Here is a 25,811-nt window from a genome sequence, read left to right on the forward strand (position 1 = left end):
AAAATGGAAGGGATACAAAAGAGGAATGCTGTGGTACAGGAGAGAAGGGAAAGGAAAAATAGGTGGAAATATTTCACAAATATGGTTGGTGTAAGTAAAAGTCTATACCCCAAGAGAAAGAAAGTGGTGGAGGGAATGGGTGATACTTGAATGTCACTCTCATCTGAACTGGCTAATGGAGGGAAGTATACACACACAGAGTTCAGTACTGACATGAATTTCACCAACAGGAAAACAGGAAATAAAGGAGTAAAGAAAACAAACTCTTAAAGAAGGGTTGGGAAACAAAAGGGAGAAAATTCATAATGGAATGGGATAAAGGGAAATACACAATTAGCAAGCAAAACCATTAGTGAATAAAATTAACTTATGCATAACAGAGAAGAGCATTGACAAATGGCTCTGAAATCAAATCCAGCAATAAGATGAATAAAAGAAATATACTTGAAATAGAAAGATACATACAAAATTAAAACAAAATCTGAAAGACAATTTGTTATGCTTTAGTGAAGTAAAAAAAGGAAGAGGTAGTAATCATCATCTCAGAAAAAGTCACAGCAAAAATTAAATAACTATGCAAGGAAACTTAATTTTCCTGAATGAATTAATAGCAATAATAAAACGTATGTAATATGGCAATAGTAAAGCCTACATAGTTACTTGCAGAAATAGATAGCAATATTACAATAGCAGGAACTTCAATTTACCCCTCTCATGCCTATATAAGTATAACCATACAATAAATAAGAAAGAAGTTAACCTCTGCATAAAATTGAATGGGAATAGAAATGACTATACATTTTTATCAGCTATATGTGGTACCTTCATGAAAATTGACCATGTGTCAGGGCACAAAAACTTCACAAACAAATGAAGTAAAAAGTATAAACATTAAATGCATCCTTTTCTGACCATATACTGATGATTACATAGAATAAAGGACCTTTGAAGCAAACACTAAATGATTAAATGGAAACTAAATAACTTCATCCTAAAGAATAAAAGAGTTAAAGAAAAAATCATAGAAAAAAATCAATAATTTCATTAAAGATAATGACAAGAATGAAACAACATACCAAAACTCAAGGAAATCAACCTAAGCAGAACTTAGGGAAAAATTTAAATCTCTAAATACTTTCTTCAATAAAAGAGAGAAATAACAGTTCAAACACTATGGCATCTAGATTCCTGATGCCTAAGACTCCTAGCTCAGCATCCTTTCCTTTAAAAAAAGATCCAGATGCAGAAGGTTATATTTAAATCCCAGATTCAGTTGGATATATTGGCATAATTATAAGTACTTAACAAATACTTTGTGGTTAATTAGTGAAAATACTGAACATATTAATAAAACTAATATGGAAATATACAGAAAATTTCACAAATCCACTTTTCATAGAAAGTAGGATAGAAATTGTGCTTCATAAAAAGAAATAATATAATGGAGGGAAGACAAAGTGCTGGAGGCTTTACTCTGGTCAGCACATTGGTACAGCTTCTACATTAAATGACAGGAGAAATTGAAATATGATAATCCGAAGGGCAAAGGAGTTGGGTCTACAACCAAGGATCAACTACCCAGCAAAAATGAGCATAATTTTTCAGGCAAGGAGATGGATATTCAGCTAAATAAGGGAATTCTAGACCTTCCTGATGAAAAAGCCAGAACTCAATGGAAAATTTGATCTTGCAATACAAAACTCAAGAGAGACATAAAAAGGTAAACAGGGGGAAAACCCCACGAACCTTCCTAATCAATAAGTGCAAATTATTTACATCTTTATATAGGATTATATCATCTTATGTATGTTACATATATATATATGTCAATCTTTAGAATAGTACAGTTATTATGACAATTGAAAGGGATACACATAAACTGTGGAAGTCTGTATGAAATAACTGATATAAGGATAAAAACATAACTAAGAGATGAAAAGGGAGGGTTCTGGGAGAAAAGGTAAGGAGGTAGTAGAAATGCATAAATTACATCAAATGAAGAGACACAAAAACACATTATAGCAGAGGGAAAGAAGGTAGGGAGAAGAGCAGTATTTGAACTTTACTCTCATTGGATCTGGTTCAAGAAGGGAATAATATACACAGATAAGTATAGAAATCTAACTTGTCCTACAGGCAGTAGGAGGGGAAAGAGGGAAAGAAGGGAGGGGGTGGTCAAAAGGAGGGAAGAAGTAGCAAGTGGAAAATGGTAAGATAAGGGAAGGGAGAGGGAGGGTAAACTGAGGAAGGCAGCGATCAAAAGCAAAACTTTGTTGAGAAGTGGAAGGGAAAAGGGAGAAATAAAAGCATAAATGGGGGAAATAGGATGGAGAAAAAGACACAGATAGTAATCATAACTGTGCATATGAATGGGATGAACTCTCCCATCAAACAGAAGCAGATAGCATAATGGATTAAAAACCATAATCTTACAATATGCTGTTTACAAGAAACACATTTGAAACAGGGAGATACACACAGGGTAAAGGTAAAAGGCTGGAGCAAAATATATTGCAGTTCAGCTAAAGTTAAAAAGCAAGGGTAGGAATCCTAATCTCATGCAAAGCAAAAGTAAAGATAGAGTTAATTAAAAGAGATGAGGAAGGACACTACATTCTGCTACAAAGCTGGATAAAATAATAACAAAATTCATCTGGAAGAACAAGAGGTCTAGAATATCTAGGGTATTAAAGAAAAGAAATGCTAGGGAAGGTGGCCTAGCCATACCAGACATTAAACTGTACTATAAAGCAGCAGTCATAAAAACTACCTGGTACTGGCTAAGAAACAGAGTCGTGGATCAGTGGGATAAGATAGGTGTACAAGGCGAAGAAATCAACCACTATAGCAATCTACTCTTTGATAAACCCAAAGAGGCCAGCTTCTGGGCTAAGAATTCACTATTTCACAAAAACTTCTGGGAAAATTGGAAAATGGTAGGGCAGAAACTGGGCATAGACCAATATCTTACACCATATACCAAAAAAAGTCAAAATGGGTTCATGATTTAGGAATTAAGTCTGATACTATAAGCAATTTGGGAGAGCAAAGAATAGTTTACCTGTCAGATTCATGGGAAAGGAAAGAATGTATGACACAACAAGAGATAGCATTAGAAAATGGAAAATGGATAATTGTGATTATGTTAAATTGAAACATTTTTGTAAAAAAAAAAACCTATGCAACAAAGATTAGGAGGGAAGCAGAAAACTGGGAGAAAATCTTTACAACCAGTGTCTCTGATAAAGACCTCATCTCTAAAATATACAGGGAACTGAACCAAATTTATGGGAATACAAGTCATTCCCCAATTGAGAAATGGTCAAAGGATATGAACAGGTAGTTTTCAGAGGAAGAAGTTAAAGATATCTATAGGCATATGAAAAAATGCTCGAAATCATTACTGATTAGAGAAATGCAAAACAAAATAACTCTTAGGTACCACATCTCTCCTGTCAGATTGGCTAAAATGATAAAACAGGAAAACAATAAATACTGGAGAGAATGTGGGAAAATTCAAACAGTGTTACATTGCTGGTGGAGTTGTGAACTGATCCAGCCATTCTGGAGAGCAATTTGGAATTATGCCCAAAGGGCTATAAAAATCTTCATACCCTTTGACCCAGCAATACCACTTCTAGGGTTGTATCCCAAAGAGATCACACAAGTGGGAAAAGGACCCATATGTATAAAATATTTATCGTGGCTCTTTTTGTGGTAGCAAAGAATTGGAAATCAAGGGGATGCCCATCGACTGGGAAATGGCTGAACAAGTTGTGGCATATGAAGGTAATGGAATACTATTGTGCTATAAGAAATGGGGATGATACGGACTTCATAATAACCTGGAAATACCTGCATGATATAATGCTGAACGAGCAGAGCAGAACCAGGAGAACATTATACACAGCCACAGATATATGGATTCTGCAATGACTAGCCCTGATAGACTTTGCTCTTCTCAGCAATAAAAGGTGCAAAGACAACTCAAAAGGACTCACAATGGAGAATGCTATTTACATCCAGAGAACTATGGAATCTGAATGCAGATTCAGGCATACTTTATGCTCACCTTTTTTTTTTTTTTACATTTTTTTGTTATTTCTTTTGTCTTTCTCATGATTCATTCCATTGGTCATAATTCTTCTTTACAACTTGACTATTTTGAAAATAAGTTCAATGTGAAGTTAGATGTAGAAGATATACCGGATTCCATGCTGTCTTGGACAGGGAGAGGGGGAGGAGGGGAAAGAAAATTTAGAACTCAAAATTATGTAGAACTGAGTGTTGTAAATTATAACTGAAAAATCTCAAAAAAAAGAACTTCATGACTAACAACCAATGTCAAAACTGATTAGAGATATTCTTCTTTGATTCTTTCTAGATTACTCTTGTGGGTATCCACCTCAAATTGAAAATGGTGAAATTATAAGCAATATAAAGGCACGATATGAGGCTGGTGAAACAGTGAGTTACAAGTGTATTCGACAGCTTAAAATTTATGGAAATCCAGATATAGTTTGTATAAATAAGACCTGGACAGAACTTCCTCAATGCAAAGGTATAATAACAGATTTTACTTTTTAAAAATGAAGAGAAGTATCAGGGAGATAACAAAGAACATGATTTGTAACAGTTTCAAGTAGTATATGGGTTCCTTGTAAAAATTGATTTAAAAACAGAGCAGTTATAAATGAAAACTAAATAATTTTGGGAGAATGGAGCCACAGTTGAGGCATATGTAACTAAATAACCTCCAAACCATAAGTACTGAGTGATTATTTGGGAGGAGAACACAAAGAATCAGTTAATTGTCACTATTTTAGGGAGTTTAGTAATAGGATAGCAATGAAAAGGCAGTAGGAATGGTTACTTTGTGCCCAGAACTGGGCAAAGCACTGGCAATACAAAGCCAATCAAAAAGAAAGACAACCCCTGCCTTCAAGGAGACTAAATTCCAATCTGGGAAGACAAGCATGTGAAAGGAAGAGGAAAAGTAGAGATTGAAATAAAAGGGGCAAGGGACCCAAGGGGCATAATGAAAAAAGGCTAGAGAATCAGGAATTGAGCTCCAAGAGGAATGAAGGAGTAAATATCTGGGTCTGGGTACTTGCCTTATGAGGAGCTGCTCCAGCTTTTTATTCTTCATCTCAGTCTCCTCACTCTGTTTCTAATTCCTGAATTTATCACCTGTCACAATGGATAAAATGCAGTTCCTGGAATCAGGAAGACACAAGTTCAAATCCTGCTTCACACAGTTGCTATCTGTGTGACCCTGGGAAAGACACTTTATCTCACTATTTCTGTTTCCTTACCTGTAAAATGGACAGAATAATAGCATAATAATAACAGGGTTGTTCTAAGGATCAAATAAGATATGGATAGTGCTTTATAAAACCCCCAAAAGCTACATAAATGATGGGTATAATGTAATGCTAGTACCTTCCCTCTGCTGATTATTTACAATTTATCTTGTATATGTCTTTCATGTAGTTGTTTGTGTGTTGCCTCCCCCATAAGACTGTGGGCTTTTTGAAAGCACAAACCATTTTTTTAAACCTTCCTTTATATCACAAGTAATAGTAACTGTTACTCTTTTGGCCAGGAACGCTGAGGGTCTTCCCCTCTCAGTTTGATTCTTTCCTTTTTTCTTTTGAGTTTTTATTAAAGAGACCATTCCTTGATTCACTCCTTAAAAAGGCCTATTCACTGAACGGGCATTACCTCACTCAAAGTGAGAACCTGAAAAGACCTTAGCCTAAAAGGGCCAGCATCTCCCAATTCATCCTGGGCCATCTCCAGTTGTCCTGGTGAATGTCAGGGCACCAGACTCGGATGGCTCTGGAGGAGAAAGTGAGGCCGGTGACCTTGCACAATCCTCAGTCACTCAAATCAAAGTCAACTGTAAGTCATATCATCATTTCTCTGATGTCATGGTCCTCCTCAAGAATGAAAGACAAACACACATGCAATATATGTGGGCAGTGAAAAGCTGTAGTATTAGACTTTGTGTCTATATACATCATTAATCTACTTTAAATGTTAGATTTAAAAAGATCATTATTCTAATTTCTTTGACCTACTCAAGTTTTCGTTATTAATTTCTTACAATTAACTTATGATGATCTGGGTGACTTGCATTACTAACTAGAAAGGCCTATTCTCTTGCCCTGAAACCAGATTTGCTGTCACTCACTCCTTTCTAATAAATAGTCCCTGAGCAAGTAATTAATATCTTGATTGATTCAAATCCTGGAATTTGACTTGCATTCAGGAAAGTCAGCTTATTCTGGATCTACCCTTATTTTCTTTTTTGAATGTTAAAAATTACATTTTGAAAAAAAAACAAACTTCTGAGCACAGTCACACTGTAATGTCTTCATTCTCCATGAAAGTCATAGATTCTTTGTCGTTGGCTCAATCTCAGGACCCTGTAAGACTTCTCAATGTGTACTGAGACAGAAGGCTAACATTAGAAATGAGGGAGAATAAGATTCTTACCACTAGTTCTCTCAGGTTTTCTGCTTTTTTTGCTCCTCATTTGGTTTAATCATTTATTTTACCTCGTGCAACAATTCATGACCTCTTTTGGGGTTTCTGTGGCAAAGACACTGAAATGGTTTGCCATTTCCTTCTCCAGCTCATTTTACAGATGAGGAGACTGAGACAAATAAGGTTAAATGACCTGCTCAGGCTCACTCAGCTAATAAGTATTTGAGGCCACATTTAGACTCAGGTCTTCCTGACTCCAGGCCTGACGCTATCCATGGTGCCACCTAGCTGCCCCATTAGTCCTCATTACCAAGCAAATTTCTCATCCGCCTGGATTCTTTCCTCTGGCTGATTGTCCTATTGATTCTTTTACCCAGCATTGCACACAGCACAGTGCCTTGCACATAGTAGGTATTTAATTAATACTTATTGAATGATTGATTAACTGACTCCATAAGCCCTTCACAAAAGATGAGGGTGAAGTAGTATAGTGGAATTAAGGTTGTGGGACTTATGGAAGTGGAGGGCAGGTAATCTGTGTATGGTTGGAGGGTGAGCTATATGCAGAAATCACTGACGCAAGTTAGAATTTGAAGAAATGCATAGGAGGGTTCAGTACCTTGAAAAGCTGAAGGAGAAGGCACAGTTATCAAATAATTCAATCTCCTATCTGTATTATATTTTTCACCAAATAAAGTTCTTTCTCCTATTCTCAGAGGAAGTAGGAAAATGTGGACCACCACCACCTATTAATAATGGAGATATCACCTCCTTCGCGTTACATGAATATGCTCCAGGATCACGAGTGGAGTACAGATGTCAAAAATATTATGTACTACAGGGTTCCCCAACTGTGACATGCAGAAATGGATTATGGACAAGGGAACCAACATGCCTAGGTATGTTCTAAATAGACTCAGTACATAAGGAAAATGTCATTAATGAAGCATATGATCTCTTGGTGTTCATAGTTAAAATGTCACAGAATAGTGGTATAGGGGAGTAATTATCAATATTAAAATAGGCTTCAATAGTAAGCCTCACAGAAAGGCTTGACTGATACCCATGCTTGTTGCCATGACCAATATCTCCAACATATGAAGCCCTCCCATGCCCCTATCTAAGAATTTCTTTGTTATTACATGACTAGATGTATAGCTCAGGCTTTTCACTCCAATTTGATCATGTCCAGGTTGCTGGGAGTAGTAATTTAAGAGAAAAAGAAATCGTGTGTTTCCTTCCCCTTATACTCAAGGAGAACTCTTCCTTTTTTCCATGTTAGAAAGTAGATAACAAATTAACTCCTCTTTACACCATTTTCTATCCATTTTAACGTTTACATAGCACAATGTGTATGATGGTTAGTACAATTTTAATGCACTTTGGGAATCACAAAGTTGACTGATTTATATTTTGTTTTCAAAATTGATTTTCTTGTTCCAAAAGACAGACTTTGGAACAGTCACTTCCCCAGGAAACCAGATGACCCATCCTGAAAGCACTTAGGAAGAAAATTATGGCACATATTTGGCTGAGAATAGATATTCTCTGAGGTTTATTCCAGCTAAGACTTTATTACCTCTGAATTCTCTTTTTCCATTGATTATTTGGGAATCAGCATGGAAATTATATAGTGAAATGCTGCTATATTTATGGGAGGTTATGAAGGGACCTAACCTCAAGTAAAAGTGATAAAAAGTTTATACAACACGAAACACACAGGTGATATTTATACACCTGATAAAGAGTATAGCATGTGGTTTAAGTTTCTGATACAATTTTTCATCATGACATTATATAACTTTTCCAAAAAAACCATGAAATGGTCATATATCTCTAATTGCAGATGAGCTATTCTGTCCCACTTATGAGTTTTCTGTTTTTATCCAGAATTAAATGATTTTAGGAACTTACTTATTTACTGTACAACAATATCTTTCAATACAATTCTTCTTTTCTTTCATTCATAATCTCAGTTGACAGTCTACTTCGCTTGTTCTTATAGAGACTTTTTTTGGCCACTTTGTCTAGTATCCCAGTAATATTTTGATTGGTATTATATTAAATTTTGATATCACTTTCTGATACTTTTACTGTCTTTATTTTTATACTCACATGCATAATTATTTTGTGATTCTTGATGATAATTGCGCATACAGGTTTTTTGAGTATCTTGGAAATGTAATGCTGAGTTCATGAAATATTTTCAAGTTTTAATCACTGTTACTTCTCTTTTTCTCAATTTTGTCGTGTTTCATTAGTCATCTAAAAATGCTGGTGATTTTATAGGCTTTTTTCTTATTTCTGGATATTATTGAATAACTATTTTTTCTTGATTACTTTTTGAATCTCTTCAGTTTTCTAAGTATGTGATCCCAGTAGCTTTTCATCTTCTTTCTCCTTACTGATTCCTTTCATTTTCCCTTGCCTTATCACCATAGGCAGCTTTTCCCTAATAGACTAAGGCATAAACATTTGAAATAGTAGGCAGAAGTAGAAGCATAATAAGCAGAATCCTACTACATGTTAACAACATAGGTTCTAGCAGTATCCACCAGGCAATACTCAATTGCTTACAGGGAGGATTTGGCCACCTGCAGTTGCCCCAGAGTTAACAAGATCCCTTCCTGATCCTCAGAAAAAGGCTATATCCATTCCAGTAAGGCATCAAGATACAAACAGTCTTATATTTCTAAAAAAGAAACAACCATAGTATAACCACATCCTGGTAATCCCATCAGTATCTAGCCACTCAAAAGGAGCAAAGTGGATTTACGAATAAAGATGTCAGAATGGTACCACAATGTATTTAGGTAAACAAAATTACTTGGTTCAAAGCTATCTGACCAAATGTTAGAGTGTATGGAATGAGCAATGTATGTGAAAATAGAAATATCAAAATCATAGAGAATGATCTTCAAGTAGATTCTACAAAAGAAAATAAAGAATTCTAGCAGCTGGGGCACATTCAGTTTGGTGGGATCTGTGTTCAGGATGATAGTAGATAAGTTCTAAGAAAGACAGTCTGAAACAAGAAGAAACATTGGGTTGTTAACTTTTCTTCCTTTTCATACTTCTCAATCCAGCAATTAATGAACATTTATTAAGTACCTTACCTACAACATGGACAGTGAGGTGGTATAGTAGATAGAACTCTAGGCCCAGAGTCAGAAAGACCCAAATTCAAATCCAGCCTCAGATACTTACTATTTGGGTAATCATGGCCAAGTCACTTAACCTTGTTTGCTTCAGCTTCCTCATCTGTAAAATGTACTGGAGAAGAAAATAGCAAACAGTTCCAGTATCTTTGCCAAGAAAACCCCAGATGAGGTTATGAAGTGTAGTTGTTCAAGACTCAAACCACTAAAGAAAAACAAAATTATCTACAACCATGTTCCCTTTCCCTCTCTCAGGCCCTGGCATTTTCTCCAACCCGAATTTGGGTATGGACTGAAAAACAGGGATGGTAGTCCCTGGACTGCTGTGGGAAGGAAGGACATGTTTTAGATGTTTAGATGTAGAGAAAAAGCCACCACCCAGACTGGTTGAAGGTCTGATCAAGTGTTACTATTCAGATTTTAATATATTATTCAGCATTGTGAATAGAAGAGAAGGAGAAAATGACTGCCATTATCACTGCAGAAATGTCTTTTATATTTCCAATGATTTTGTAAAATGTAAATTTGTACACACTTATTAATTGTAATATATATTCTTTTCATCTTTCAGAGGCATGTACAATATCAAAAGAAATGATGATGAAAAATAACATAGAACTGAGATGGCTAGATGCTGAAAAAATTTATTCAAAAACAGGAGAAATGACAGAATTTGTATGTATTCGAGGATTTCGTAAAGCACCAAGATCACCTCCATTTAGAGCAAGGTGCTCAAAAGGAAATATCAATTATCCCAGATGTATATAAGAGAACTTTGGTGAGTTCTACGCTAATCCTGGGCTTCTCTGATGTGATTTGTGTTCCCATTTTGTGATATTCTTATTACTGTAATATTTTAAAGTTATCATCAGGATGTAAAGATGAGAAACCCACCCAATTCACTTCAAAGAATACCACAGCAGAACTATCCAAAAAAGATTATTGCTTGAGCTGTTTTCCCAAATCTCTAGGAGAAGAGATTGACAACCTTCCCTCTCTACCACCACCAACACCACAAAAAAAAAAATTAGCCTTAACAAATCCTCATTGTCAGAAGACATGGCTTGGGTTTTATAACATACTTTGATACCTTATATGCCTATATCTATGTACATATATAGATATATAGAAATTTTTTATTAGCAATTGATTAAAAATCTCTTTTTACTTTGTCAAAAACAGTTAAATTGGTTTAACTTGGGTCTTGAAGAGACTATGGCTCCTTCCATCTATATTACCTAAAGATATCACTTCAAACTAGCATTCATTACACTCTTCTAAGGACCTTTTCATATGCAACAAAATGTTTTCTGTATGCAGTTCCTAATGGGGTTATTATATAATGAGAATTTTAAAATAGTTTAAAAATCTTACAGGGACAGATGAACCACCACGTGTACAGATTTTTGGTTGTGTTTATTAAACTCTCAAAATGTCTGTAAGGAATTGAGTTCTTGTAAGGGGGCATGGGGAGGAAAGGAGAGGAAGTAATTTACAGACAGAAGAGAACAAGGAAATTGACAACAATTTTCTCTGGGCTGCTATCAGAAGTTCCTTAGCTCTATATCAGTATGTTGAGACCCATTTAGAGAAACAATGGTATAGACCAGGTAGGAATACAAAGGAACAAAAGGGAATCTGTTTTCTGTTGAACTTTATAGTATCATTTGAGAACCTGTTCTTATAGAAACTTCCCCTATAGTTCAGGGTTTCTCATTAAGCTAAACAAATCCATCTCTAACTAACAATTCTGTCTTCTGCCCCTCCAAAACCCAGGCATGTTGTTTTGAAAAAATGCAACATCAGAGGATTTTCATAGCATCATTGCTCTAAGCAAATTCTTTGGTTGTTCAGGCTGAATATTTTCATTCACTTACTAATTATTACTTTTGCTTATGTTATTTCCTTAGGAATTTAGCTGCAGAGACAATGAAGGAGAAAAGCATCAGATATATCTTGTCACTGATTGGAAATGGCAACTGTAACAAATGTTCAGCCTCAATCTGCACGATTTGATCACTTTCTACTTTGAGATAAATGTTTTGATTTGGTTGTATTTTCACAGCTTGGTCCATCATTCATTTTGACTTAAAAATGTTCAACTTTAACCTGCAAAAGCTAAAGCATGAAATAGTTAATAAAAAGTCATTTTGTACCAATAAAACCTTTACTATAAGGAAACACTGAGTTATTTAACTACCTTGGGTCATCACTTCTCCATATGCTCAGGGACTAAGTGCTGGGGTGTCTATTCTGTATTAACTTGCCAAGGGCACAGTGATGTATCTACATGGTCCTTTAGCTCAAAGTTGTGGAACAATTTCTTATTTTTGCATTTTTTAAATTTCTAAAATAATTTTTATTTTTTTTTTGAATTCTGAACTCTCTCCCTGCTTCCTACCGCTTCCCCACCCTATTTGTTAACTTTTAACTTTATGTTAAAGTTGAGCTGTACTCTCAGGAAGGGGAGGACCCTATCCCAAGCCTCACATATTTTTGCTGATCTTATTAGAGCTAGTTCAAGGGGTTTGTACATTTTTTGTGCTTCTAAGGTAGTATGGTCCAAGGAGAGGTATGGTCACTGCTCTCCTGCACTGTGCTCTGGTCTTTACCAAGGCAGAGAGATCTTTGTCCTCTCATGCAGAACTCCTAGCACTCCCATTGTCTCCTGAGATATGGCATTCTGCTTTGTAACTGAGGGTGAGGACCCTGTGCCCCTGCAAGTGACCACAGGACTCTTCTGCACCCTGGAAATAGGACTAGATCCCCTGATCTCCTGTAACCTGGATTTCAAGCAGGGCAAGAGGGAAACAGAAGGGGCAACAGAAAGGAAACATGCTGCTTCACTTGAAGATCACAAACATTATGCAAATTCCCTCTCTTTTTCTCTAGCTCCTTATTAGTCAAGAGAAGATTGAGAAAAAAAGGGGAAAAATAGAAAATGACAACATTGAGGAAAACAAATAATAAAAAAATTCAACCACAAAATGGAAGATGGTATAAAAGTAGATAAAAAATGGAACACTATGCTGCTTACAAGAAATAATCTTAGCTAATATTTCCACATGAAGTACAAAAATTCACACAAAATTATAATGTCTGTAGTACAATCCCTTTTACTTCAAGTAATTTTTTTTAAAAGCTAGGGTAGTAATCATGATTTCAAATAGGGTTAAAGCAAATATAAACATGATAAAAAGAGACAATCAAAACACTTCATTATGTTAAAGTTGCCATAGATGACAAATCAATACCTGTACTTAATACGTATGCACCAAAGAGCATAGCTTCTAAATACTAAAGGAAAAGTTAATCAAATTGGAGGAAGAAATAAACAGAAAAACTATATTATTGAGAGATTGACCCTTTCAGATCTAATCTAGTCCAACCTAACAAATTTTTATTTAGCACCTACAATGTGCAGGCACTGTGTTAGGCACTGGGAATACAAGTAATAAAAAAGCCAGTTCCTTCTCTCAGAGAGCTCATAATCTAATGGAGGAGGCAACACAGAAAATGAGGACGGAAAGAGGGGGTGGAGTGGATATGGGGTGGAAACATGAGGCTTCCCAGCATAGGGACATCTTCCAGAAGAGCTGAAAGCAAGCAGAAGAGAAGATACAGAGTTGAATGAGAAAAATGTTCGTTTCTGCCTTCCTAAAGAAGACATTGGGAGGAGTTTTTTACTTCACCCACCAACACTCCAATCAAAGGGTAGAGGTGGCTGAGGGTGGCTGTGTCAATCAATGATTGAAATTGCAGAATGGTAAGAAGATTAGGTAGGATGAAATTAATCTGGGAAGAGAATTTTGTTAAATGAAGTTGAAACCTGGCAGAGGAGCAGATACAGAGTGGAGCTCTAGACAAATCTGACAGAAATATGGAAATGTGGAAAGTAATTACTGAATAAGAACAGAAAGTATTTATTATAGCTTTTATCTTTGAATGACACCATTACAAAAATTGAATATGTGTTGTCATATACACTAGGAACTTAATTCCAAAGGACTGACAAGTTAAAGAACAAATCATAGAAATAATCCAATATTTCATTTTAAAATGGCAATAATGTAATAACAAAGGAAACTTATAGGATACAGCTAACACTGTCCTAAGCGAAATTATACAGTTTGAAAGAGTTTAATCCAAAAAAAGGAGAAATAACAAATCATAACATTAGGCCTTCACGTTAAAAAAGGTTTAAATCCCTAAATAACTGATAAAGTAGAAATTCTGAAAACCAAAAATTTTTAAAGTTGATGAATATTTTTTTGAAAAAGTTCTTAAATAATAAGTAATATGATAAGTAAGATGAGGAATGCTTTTTCTAACTATTTCGAGGGGTTTTACGAGAGAGGAAAACCAAAGTGTTCATCTCAAAAACTAAAAAGTAAAATTCATGGAGAGCATGGCCAAGAGAGCAGAGGGAAAACAGGGACTTTCTTGAGTTCTCCCCCAAACACATTCAAATTCCTGTAAAAATGCTTCTGAAGAAATTCTGAAGCAGAAAAACTCATGATAAGACAAAATGAAACACATTTCCAGTCCAAGACAACGTGGAAGGACTTCAGGAAAGGTCTGTTGCACCCAGGGTGGGAGAGGAATGCAGGCTGTGTAAGCACAGACCAGACCCCATTGAACCAGGAGCAGGTCTCAGGGGAAGGAGTCACAGACAGCTGTGGTAGGTTCCAGACTTCTCAGCCCACAAATGCCAACAAAAACCTTAGATAAGTAGGAAAGGTCAGTTGGACCTGAGTGAGAGAGGAGCAAGGTCCAGCCCTAGCCTTAGCACAGCCCCAGGGTGGCAGCAGTGGCAGTTCCCGGAGCTCTCAACATGCAGATGATAAGGGCATCAAACAACTGATCAGAAAATGATTACATGGGGTCCCTTTGTTGGCACTGAGCTAGGATTCTGTTGCTTTGCCCATGTTTGCATCCATGTTTGCATGTGTCACAGTCCTGGCTGGCAGTCCTGGGGCAAGGAGGAGAACTGGCATAGCAGAGCTTGTGGTAACATTGGAGAGGAAACCCTCCTCACAGTTCTAGGGCAGAAAAGAGTGCTTGTGTCACTCACAGACCAGGAGAAAAGTAAACATCTCTCCTTAGATCATGCCACCTTGGAAGAACTGAAAACTTACAGGTACCTAGAAGTATTTCTCAGAATAGCTGCACAAACCCCTGAATCTTCAGACAGTATACACTCCACATTGGAAGCAGATCCCTACCTTAACAAAGAGTTAAAAAGTAAAATAATTGGCTGGGGAAGTGAACAAACAGCAGGAAAAAGCCTCAAGACTATTCCTACATCCAAAGTCTGCAAAAAATATGAATTGGTCTCAGGCCATGGAATAGATCAAAATGGATTTTGAAAATCAAGTAAGAGAAGTAGAGTAAAAATTGGGAAGAGAAATGAGAGTAATGCTAGAAAATCATGAAAAAATGAGTCAACAGCTAGCTAAAGGAGACCCAAAAATACTGAAGAAAATAACACTTTAAAAAAATAGACTAGGTCAAATGGTAAAACGAGGTGAAAAAGCCAATGTGGAGAAGAATGTCTTAAAAAGCATAACTGGTCAAATGGAAAAGGAGGTTCAAATGAAGGAAATAATTCATTAAAAAGTAAAACGGAATGCATGGAGGACAATGGCTTTATGAGAAATCAGGAAATTATAAAGCAAACAGAAAGAATGAAAAAATAGAAGACAGCATGAAATATCTCACTTGATAAACCACTGACCTGGAAAATAGATTCAGGACAGATAATTTAAAAATTATTGGACTACCTGAAAGCCATGATCAAAAAAGAGCCTTTGACATCATCTTTCAAGAAACCATCAAGAAAAACTGCCCTGCCATTGTAGAACCAGAGGGTACAATAGAAATTGAAAGAATCCACAAATAGCCTCTTGAAAAAGATCCTGAAAGGAAAACCACCAGCAATATTATAGCCAAATTCCGGAACTCCCACACCAAGGAGAAAATATTGAAAGCAACCAGAAAAAAATGATTCAAGTATTGTGGAAACACAATCAATATAACAAAAGATTTAGCAGCTTCTGTATTAGAGGGCTTGGAGTATGATATTCCAGAAGTCAAAGGAGCTAGGATTAAAACCATGAATTAACTACCCAGCAAAACTCAGTGCAATCAATGAGGGGGAAAAATTGACATTCAGTGACATAGAGGAATTTAATGCATTCTTGAGGAAAATAAACAGAGTTAAACAGAAAAATTGATTTTCAAATACAAGACTCAAGAGAAGCATGAAAAGGTAAACGATAAAGAGAAATCATAAGCGACTTATTAACGTTGAACTGTTTATGTTCCTACATGGAAGGATGATATTTGCAGGTCATGAAACCTTTCTCATTATTAGGGTAGTTGGAGGGAATATATATATATAGCCATACCAGATACTAAACTGTACTATAAAGCAGCAATTATCAAAACTACTTGGTACTGGCTAAGAAACAGAGTTATGGATCAATGGAACTGGTTAGGTATACAAGATGCAGTATTCAATGACTAGCAATCTACTCTTTGACAAAGCCAAAGAATCCAGCTTTTGGGCTAAGAATTCACTATTTCACAAAAACTGCTGGGAAAATTGGAAAATGGTAGGGCAGAAACTGTACATAGACCAATATCTTATACCATATACCAAAATAAAGTCAAAATGGGTTCATGATTTAGGAATAAAGGCTTATACTATAAACATTTTGGGTGAACAAGGAACAGCTTACCGATCAGATTTATGGGAAATGTATGATACAAGAGATAGCATTACAAAGTGCAAAATGGATAATTTTGATTATATTAAATTGAAAAGTTTTGTATAAACAAAGCCAATGCAACAAAGATTAGGAGGGAAGCAGAAAACTGGGAGAAATCTTTACAACTAGTGTCTCTGATAAAGGCCTCATGTCTAAAATAAACAGGGAACTGAGCCAAATTTATAGGAATACAAGTCATTCCCCAATTGAGAAATGGTCAAAGGATATGAACAAGCAGTTTTCAGAGGAAGAAATTAAAGGTATCTATGGGCATATGAAAAATGCATTAAACCACTGCTGATTAGAGAAATGCAAATAAACAACTCTTAGATAACCACATCTCTCCTGTCAGATTGGCTAAAATGACAAAACAGGAAAATGATAAATGCTGGAGAGGATGTGGTACATTGCTGGTGGAGCTGTGAACTGATCCAGCCATTTTGGAGCAATTTAAAACTATCCCCAAAGGGCTACAAATATGTGCATACCCTTTCTTCCAGCATTACCACTTCTAGGGCTATATCCCAAAGAGATCACACAAATGGGAAAGGGACCCATATGTACAAAAATATTTATAGCCATTTGTAGTGGCTCTTTTTGTGGTAGCAAAGAACTGGAAATCAAGGGAATGCCCATCAATTGGGGAATGGCTGAACAAGTTTTGGTATATGAATGTAATGGAATACTATTGTGGTATAAGAAACGGGGAACATGTGGACTTCCTAATAAGCTGGGAAAACTTACATGATATAATGCTAAGTGAGTGGAGCAGAACAAGGAGAACAATATACATAACCACAGATATATTGATTCTGTGATGACTAACCTTGATAGACTTGGTTTTTCTCAGTAATACAAGGTTTAAAGACAACTCCAAAAGACTCATGATGGAGAGACTTACCTACATCCAGAGAAAGAACTATGGAGTCTGAATGCAGATTGAGGCCAAGTATTTGCTCCCCTTTTTTTTCTTCTTTTGTTTTTTTTCTCCTCTTTTGTTATTGTTTTGGTGTTTTAGGTTTTGTTTCTTCTTTCTCATGATTCATTCTATTGGTCATAATTTTTCTTTACAACTTGACTGTTGTGTAAATAATTTTAATGTGAAGATATATGTAGAATATATATCGGATTCAATGCCGTCTCAAGGAGGGAGGGCGGAGGAGAGGGGAGAAAATCTGAAACTCAAAATCAAGTGAAACTGAGTGTTATAAACTAAAAATAAAAAAATCTTAATTAAAATAAAATAAACAGCATTTCAAGGGACTTCCTTTCCTTGTTGGAGGAAACCCTGTCAAGCAACTGGACTAAATCATCTACAAAGTCTCTCTCTCTCTCTCTCTCCCTCTCTCTCTCTCTCTCTCAACTTTTGATTTCTGCAAGGAAATATCATTGGAATTAAATCTAGACCTTAACACAGTGCTCATTGTAAATGTTTCCTAAATGTTTATTGTTCAATTGATTATTTGGCTTAAAAGATGGACAAGAATTCAATATATTATTATAGGGAAGGATGGCATTTCAAGACTATACATTCTACATGATCAAAGGCAAGTAATTTCAAAAGTGCAGGATGAATTTAGGGAAGAGACTGCAATACAGTTTGGCACAGAAAGGAGGAAGCAAACAAGGATTTATTAAACACCTACTCCGTGCGAAGCATTTTCCAAATGTTATTTCATTTCATCCTCACTACAACCATATGAAGTAGGTGTTATTATTATCCTCATTCTAAAGTTCAGGAAACTGAGGCAACAAAGGCTATATATATGTAACTGAGGCTATATTTCCACTCAGGTCTACAGCACCACCTGGCTGTACACAGATGAGAGTGATTTGAGATAAAATGGAGAGGACTGCCATGCCACTTGAATGCTAGACACAATTGGAGAACTACTTGGAAGTAAATCTGGAGACTCTTATGATTTTTGAGCAGAGAAATGACAGTACTGGACCTAGTAGGAGAAAGAATGTTCTGCCAGTATTCAATGCAAGCTAGATTAGAAACCAGCAAGCTGGCAAAAATTATTGAAAGTGATAAAAGTCAATGGTGGCAGGCTCTGGAGAAAAAGGTATACTTAGTTAATTCTTGTGAAATTCAGGCTTTTAGAAACTTTAAGGAAGGCAATTTGGCAGCACACAGTAAAAGTCTAAATACACCATAACTTTTGGCTCAATAATTCCTTTGGTGCTCATATATCCTCTAAGTGTCATAAAACATACAAAAATGTTCTAAGATTTTCTTAGAAATCTTGTGTATAATTGTGAAGAGTCAGAAATAACCTTAAGGTTCAACCAAATGGAAACAGTTAAACAACTGTAATGGAAACCTAAAATTGAGTTAATAGCCACAAGAAACATAAAATGAATATTTTTAATGTGCCATAGATTCAAAAGTGATACTATTTTATGCATTGAAATTATATACATAAAAATTACCAAATAAGCTTAGCTGTATTGCTATTTAATAATAAAAGGGTAGTATAAATTAAGAAAACTATGAAACTCTATGTATTTGGTGCAAGCAAAACGTCCTTTGATGACTGGGGAAGAAGAGATAAAACTGTAGAATGACTCCTAAACTACCTAGTTTGGTGGCTTTACTCTACCCCCATATTTCCCCATCCCCATTCCACATCCCCAGCCTGTGCCAAGAACAATTAGATCCTACTCGTGGTCAGAGCACCATACTACTTGATTCAACCTTTACCTATAGGTCTCCACAATCACACCACCCTAGAGCCCTGGAGAAATCAACTCCTGATTTTTTAAAAATTCATTCATTCATTCATTCATTCATTCATTTATTGATTTCCTTCTTTATTTCATTAATATTTTTAGTTTTCAGCATTAATTTTCATGAGTTTGAATTACAAATTTTCTCCCCATTTCTACCCTCACCCCCACACCAAGATGGCACATATTCTGATTGCCCCATTCCTCAGTCAGTTCTACCTTCTGTCACCCCACTCCCCACCATCCCCTTTTCCTTTCCTTTCTTGTAGGGCAAGATAGATTTCTATATCCCATTTCCTGTATATCTTATTTCCTAGTTGCATGCAAAATCTTTTTTTCTGAACATCTGCTTTTAAAACTTTGAGTTCCAAATTCTCTCCCCACCCACACTCCCTAAAAAGGCAAGCAATTCAACACAGGCCACATGTGTATCATTGTGCAAAACCCTTCCACAATATTCATGTTGTGAAAGACAAACTGTATTTTTCTCCTTCCTGTCCTATCCCGCGTTATTAACTTTTCTCTCTTGACCTTGTTCCTTTTTGAAACTGTTTGCTTTTGACTATCTCCTCCCCCTATCTGCCCTCTCTTCTATTGTCCCCACTTTTTAATGTCCTCCCTCCTTCTTTCCTGTGGTGTAAGATACCCCATTGAGTATGCATGTTATTCCCTCCTCAGGTGAAATCCAATGAGAACAAGATTCACTCATTCCCCCTCACCTGCTCCCTCTTTCCTTCCTACAGAAATGCTTTTTCTTGCCACTTTTATGTGAGATAATTTACCCCATTCTATCTCTCCCTTTCTCCCTCTCTCAATATATTCCTCTCCTATCCCTTAATTTGATTTTATTTTTTTAATAACATCCTTTCATATTCAACTCACACAGTGCCCTCTGTCTATATACATGTATATTCCCTTCAGCTACCCTAATACTGAGGTCTCATGAATTATACACATCATATTTCCATGTAGGAATGTAAACAAAACAGTTCAACTTTAGTAAGTCCCTTATGATTTTTCTTTCTTGTTTAGCTTTTCATGCTTCTCTTCATTTGTGTGTTTGAAAGTCAAATTTTCTATTCAGTTCTGGTCTTTTCACCGAGAAAGCTTGAAAGTCCTCTATTTTATAGAAAATCCATATTTTGCCCTAGAGCATGATACTCAGTTTTGCTTGGTAGGTGATTCTTGGTTTTAATCCTAGCTCCATTGACCTCCAGAATATTGCATTCCAAGTCCTTCAATCCCTTAATGTGGAAGCTGCTAGATCTTGTGTTATCCTGACTTGTTTCCACAATATTCAAATTGTTTCTTTCTGGCTGCTTGTAGAATTTTCTCCTTGATCTGGGAACTCTGGAATTTGGCAACAATATTCCTAGGAGTTTTCTTTTTGGGATCTTTTTCATAAGGCAATCAGTGGATTCTTTGAATTTCTATTTTACCCTCTGGTTCTAGAATATCAGGGCAGTTCTCCTTGATAATTTCTTGAAAGATGATATCTAGGCTCTTTTTTTGATCATGGCTTTCAGGTAGTCCAACAATTTTTAAATTATCTGTCCTGGATCTATTTACTGGGTCAGTGGTTTTTCCAATGAGATATTTCACATTCTCTTCCACTTTTTCATTACTTTGTTTCTGTTTTATAATATCTTGACTTCTCACAAAGTCAGTAGCTTCAATTTGCTCCAATCTAAATTTTAAGGTAGTATTTTCTTCAGTGGTCTTTTGGACCTCCTTTTCCATTTGGCTAATTCTGCCTTTCAAGGCTTTTGGCTTTTTGGAGCTCTTTTGACATTTGGGTTAGTCTATTCTTTAAGGTGTTATTTTCTTCAGTATTTTTTTTGGGTCTCCTTTAGCAAGTCATTGACTTGTTTTTCATGTTTTTCCCATATGACTCTCATTTCTCTTCCCAATTTTTTCTCTACTTCACTAACTTGCTTTTCCAAATCCTTTTTGAGATCTTCCATGGCCTGAGACCAGTTCATGTTTTTCTTGGAGACTTTTGATGTAGGCATTGTTGACTTCTTCTGGCTGTATGTTTTGGTCTTCTTTGTCACCAATAGAAAGATTCCAAAGTCTGAGTCTGAATCTGAGTGCGTTTTTGCTGCCTGGCCATGTTCCCAGCTAACTACTTGACCCTTCAGTTTTTTGTCGGGGTATGACTGCTTGTAGAGTAGAGAGTACTTTGTTCCAAGCTTGAGGGGATGCACTGTTGTTTTCAGAGCTATTTCTATACAGCAAGCTCTGCCACACCAGTGCTCCTCTTCCCCCAAGAACTGCCAACCCGGACCGGACTCAGATCTAACCTGGTTCTGCACCCCTGCTCTGATCTGCCACTTAATTCCCCCACCAGATGGGCCTGGGGCCAGAAGCAACTGTAGCTGTAGTTCTTCAGAGCTGCACCACCTCCACTGCCCCTGGTTCGGTGGCCAAACCACAAACTCTTTTCACTCTGTCCCTGCAGTTTTTCCCACTAACCTTCTCTGTTGTCTTTGGTGTTTGTGGGTTTAAAAGTCTGGTAACTGCCATATTCAGTGTGCTAGGGCTTGTTCCGCCTGGCTTCCAGTCTGGTTGGTCTAGGTGCAGCCCACGCTGGGCTCTGCTCTGTTCCGCTCCCAGCAAGACGCAATAGACCTTACCCAGCAACAATCCAGGCTGTCCTGGAAGCCCCGCTTCCCTCTGCTATTTCATGGGTTCTACAATTCTAGAACTTGTTCAGAGCCATTTTTATAGGTGTTTGGAGGGTGCTGGGGGAGAGCTTTAGTCAGGTCCCTGTTTTCCTGCCACCATCTTCAACTCCTGAAATTTAACCAGGAGTTTTGCACCTCCCCAGTTGAATTATGGGAAAATATGACTGTTCACAAGAATAAACATTTTGGGGATGAAAGCAGGAATCACTCTACCCACTATGTTATCGACATACTTTGGCTGTGACTTTAAAACGTGAGGTTTGGGGCAGCTAGGTAGCTCAGTGAGTAGAGTACCAGCCCTGGAGTCAGGAGGATCTGAGTTCAAATCCGGCCTCAGGCACTTGACACACTTACTACCTGTGTGACCTTGGGCAAGTCACTTAACCCTGACTGCCCTGCCTTCCTCCCTCAACAAAAAAAAAACCAAAAACTTGAGGTCTAAAGGAACATGACTGATCATTAGCCTTTTGAGATATTAGAGAAAATGCATCATAAGGTCTGTGATTGGAATAGTAAGGGTCTTTTTTCCCCCTTCAAAATTGAATATAATCCTGGAAAGCTCCTACCCCATGTAATAATTCCGAGACACTCACGTCTTCTTTTTTGTAGAGTTGAGGGAGTCTTGGAATAAATTGCCCCTCTGATGTGGGGTCCTAGAGTGCCCAAGGCTCAGACAGTCTAAAATATAGGACAAGGGGACCAAAATTTATGTCTGAGTGACAGTGACTTGGAAAGTGTGGTCTGGCAAATATATAACATGCTACCAGAGAGCCACACCCAGGTTAATATTACATCAAGGAATCCTCAGTGGATCTGAAGGGGCACCCTCTGTTGCATTGAGGTTTTGAGAGAGATAGGGTTTTGGTGGAGAAGACCACCAAAGGAGGGACATCCTTGCTCAGTTAGATATCGGTGAAATATTCCTGTCTGGGTCACAGTTGTGGTGGCTTATCAAAACAAGTATTTGGGGGAAATGGATACTTATAAGCTCTTAGGACCAATTTGGATATTTGTGGCAACTTCTTTGCTAGTTGTGGTGCATACATTCAAATGGAAAACCATAGAGTTCCTCGAATCATCACAGGTTGTGTAAAACAGTTGTCACTTCTGCCATACTGAAGGTAAAAGAGTAATTTCAATAGAGTTTTGGAGGTGGAGCCATATTGCAAGAGTTGATAATAGAGTAGGTGGTAGGGAAGTAGAAACATTTCATTTCGATACCATTTTCAAGAAGTGTGGCAATGAAAGGGAAGAAGACAGATGGAATGGTATTAGGTGGGTTCAAATCACCAAGGGGCAACTTCATTTTAGTATTGGGGTACACTAAACATGTTTATAGCAGACAAGGGCGATGCAGTAAAAACAGAAGGACTGAAGATGCATGAAGGAGAACTGATGATTACTGGAGTAAGTTCATCCAGGAGCAAAGGAGATTAAGGATATAGTGGAAAGAGTGCTGGACTTGACATCAGGAAGACTTAAGTTCAAATTCTACCTTAGACACTATTTATGTGGCCCTGGTGAATGAATTAACTTCAATCAACCTTAATGTCCCCATCTGCAAAATGGGGGTAATAATAACAACAGCTACTTCGTAGGGTTTCTTAGAAGATCAAAAAAGACAACATATATCAAGCCATTTGTAAAACTGAAAGTGATATGTAAATTTTGGATGGTCAGAATTGTCATACGTACATGGCAGTGGACATCAGCTATAAATAAAAAGCTTTCTAAACTACTCTGCCTTCTGTTTACTACATGATTTCCCCAAATCAAATATCTTGTAATAAATCCAGTAAATTACAGGAAAGGGCTTGTTAAGTCATTGTTTACTGATTTTGCACAAGTGTCTGTGAACTTTGATGTTTACAAAGAAAGGATGATGAACTTCTCTGATGATATAAGACAGAAACACAGCACAAGAGTGGAAGAAAGCTAATGAAAATACGATCCAAAGCAGAATACTCACAAATATATTCATCATTTCCTCTTGGGAAGCACCATGATATTACAGCATCTCATGGTCATTTTTATCCTATGGTCTTCCTACACTGTAGGACAAGGTAAGCTGAAATGGAACAGAAGGTTGATTTCTTAGAATTAGTAGTTACCTGGGGCTTGTGGGGAAATTAGTTAACTATACTGTTTCATGGGTTTATTTTTTGTTTTACATCTGACTGTATTTTTGTTTCTATGTTCCTGGATGAACCAAAGAATGAAAGATATTTGGGCACAGAGTACAAAAAGTCAATTTAAATCATTTAAAAATAATGTTTCTTGATCTCATAATCCTCTTAGAAAAAATGTATATTTTACATCTTCTCCTCACTTCCAAAATGTAAAGATCCACCTGACATAGACTTTGGAGAGAGAGTGAATGATGGAAAAACAGAATATCATGAAGGTGACAAAGTATGGTATCAGTGCTCTCCTGGTAATACCCTAGTGGGTTCTGAGTGGATACCTAGTGGGTTCATGAGAAGAACTGGACACCTTTGCCAAAATGCTCATGTAGTGAGATTTGTTTTTCACTGATTTGACTCTTTGAGGTTTGCTAACTTAAGGAAGGATCACATGTGAGCCCATATTTTGACAAAACATGTATGAACATGAAGGAAAAAAACTGCAGTGAAACATTCAGTAAAGTGGATAAAGGTTCATTTTACATAAGTATAAATGTGATTGCATACCCATTTTGGACCTTGCAATGATAATTTCCACTGTAACAAAATGCCATGGGTTAATAAGTGGAAATCTACCATATTTTTATTGAAAATAGGATTTTGGGCTAGATAACACTGGGAAAAATTAACAATACCATTGCAACTTGTGTATCATGCAATTCAGTTGCATCTCTGTTTTATACATGAAGAAATTCTTAAACAGTGACTTTACATGGCCCTATAAGTCTCTTTTCATATTACTAACCACACAGTTTTGATAGACTTCTTTGTTCATTTTATATTTGGTTCCCTTAATGTAAGATACACTTTTAGTTTAATATGTTACTATCTACAAATATTATTTAGTACAATATATATTTTCTGTTTTTTTATCAAATCAATGGTTAATGTTCAATATCTAAACATGTCCTTGATGTGAACAGCTAGTTGTATAAGTATTATGCACAATGTGAATACATAATATATTTAATACAGGCTCAAGAGTTAGAGCGGTAAGAAAGGGAAACATATGTCTCTTCAGCAAGATTACATCCCAGGACCCAGAGTCTGAACTTAACTCTCAAGGTGATCTGTCTGAGAACTTAGACCTGTTAGTATAGGAATAGCTTTGTGGGTCAAACCAAACCGTGTGAAAAGTGTTTTTTTTACATGCCTAGAAAACAACGAGACATTTATTGTGAACTTACTAATGTGCTAGATAAATTTTTTTAATTTAAATTTATTTATTTAACATACTTAGTTTTCAGCATTGATTTTCACATGAGTTTGAATTACAAATTTTCTCCCCATTTCTACCCCACTCCCCACTCCAAGATGGCATATATGCTGGTTGCCCTGTTCCCCAGTCAGCCCTCCCCTCTGTCACCCACTGCCCTCCCATCCCCTTTTCCCTTCCTTTCTTGTAGGGCAAGATAAATTTCTACACCCCATAGCCTGTGTACCTTATTTTCTAGTTGCATGCAAAAACTTTTTTTTTGTTTTTGAACATCTGTTTTTAAAACTTTGAGTTCCAAATTCTCTCCCCTCTTCCCTTCCCACCCACCCTCCCTAAGAAGTCAAGCAATTCAACATAGGCCACATGTGTATCATTATGGATAACCCTTCCACAATACTCATGTTCTGAAAGACTAACTATATTTTGCTCCTTCCCAATCCATCCCCCTTTATTGAATTTTCTCCCTTGACCCTGTCCCTTTTTGAAAGTGTTTGTTTTTGACTACAGCCACCACCATCAGCCCTCCCCTCCATCATCCCCCCACCCTTTTTTATCTTCTTCCCTCTTCT

The 25,811-nt window shown here is 36.7% G+C and overlaps 2 protein-coding genes across 2 annotated transcripts in view; both read left to right on the forward strand.

Moving 5' to 3' along the window:
* Positions 1–11,831, forward strand: part of CFH (complement factor H) — a 123,700-nt gene extending 111,869 nt beyond the window's left edge. Inside the window, exons 20-23 of the mRNA XM_036754491.1 lie at positions 4,385–4,561; positions 7,209–7,391; positions 10,222–10,428; positions 11,561–11,831. Of these exons, the coding sequence (XP_036610386.1) occupies positions 4,385–4,561; positions 7,209–7,391; positions 10,222–10,418 (557 nt within the window). The 3' untranslated portion in view covers positions 10,419–10,428; positions 11,561–11,831. The remainder of the gene's footprint in view (positions 1–4,384; positions 4,562–7,208; positions 7,392–10,221; positions 10,429–11,560) is intronic.
* Positions 11,832–23,732: 11,901 nt separating this feature from the next.
* LOC118846200 (complement factor H-related protein 2-like) overlaps positions 23,733–25,811 on the forward strand; it is a 31,785-nt gene continuing 29,706 nt past the window's right edge. Inside the window, exon 1 of the mRNA XM_036754493.1 lies at positions 23,733–23,906. Coding sequence (XP_036610388.1) covers positions 23,846–23,906 — 61 coding nt within the window. The 5' untranslated portion in view covers positions 23,733–23,845. The remainder of the gene's footprint in view (positions 23,907–25,811) is intronic.

The sequence above is a fragment of the Trichosurus vulpecula genome, chromosome 4 (assembly GCF_011100635.1).
Source record: "Trichosurus vulpecula isolate mTriVul1 chromosome 4, mTriVul1.pri, whole genome shotgun sequence".
NCBI classification, from domain to species: domain Eukaryota; kingdom Metazoa; phylum Chordata; class Mammalia; order Diprotodontia; family Phalangeridae; genus Trichosurus; species Trichosurus vulpecula.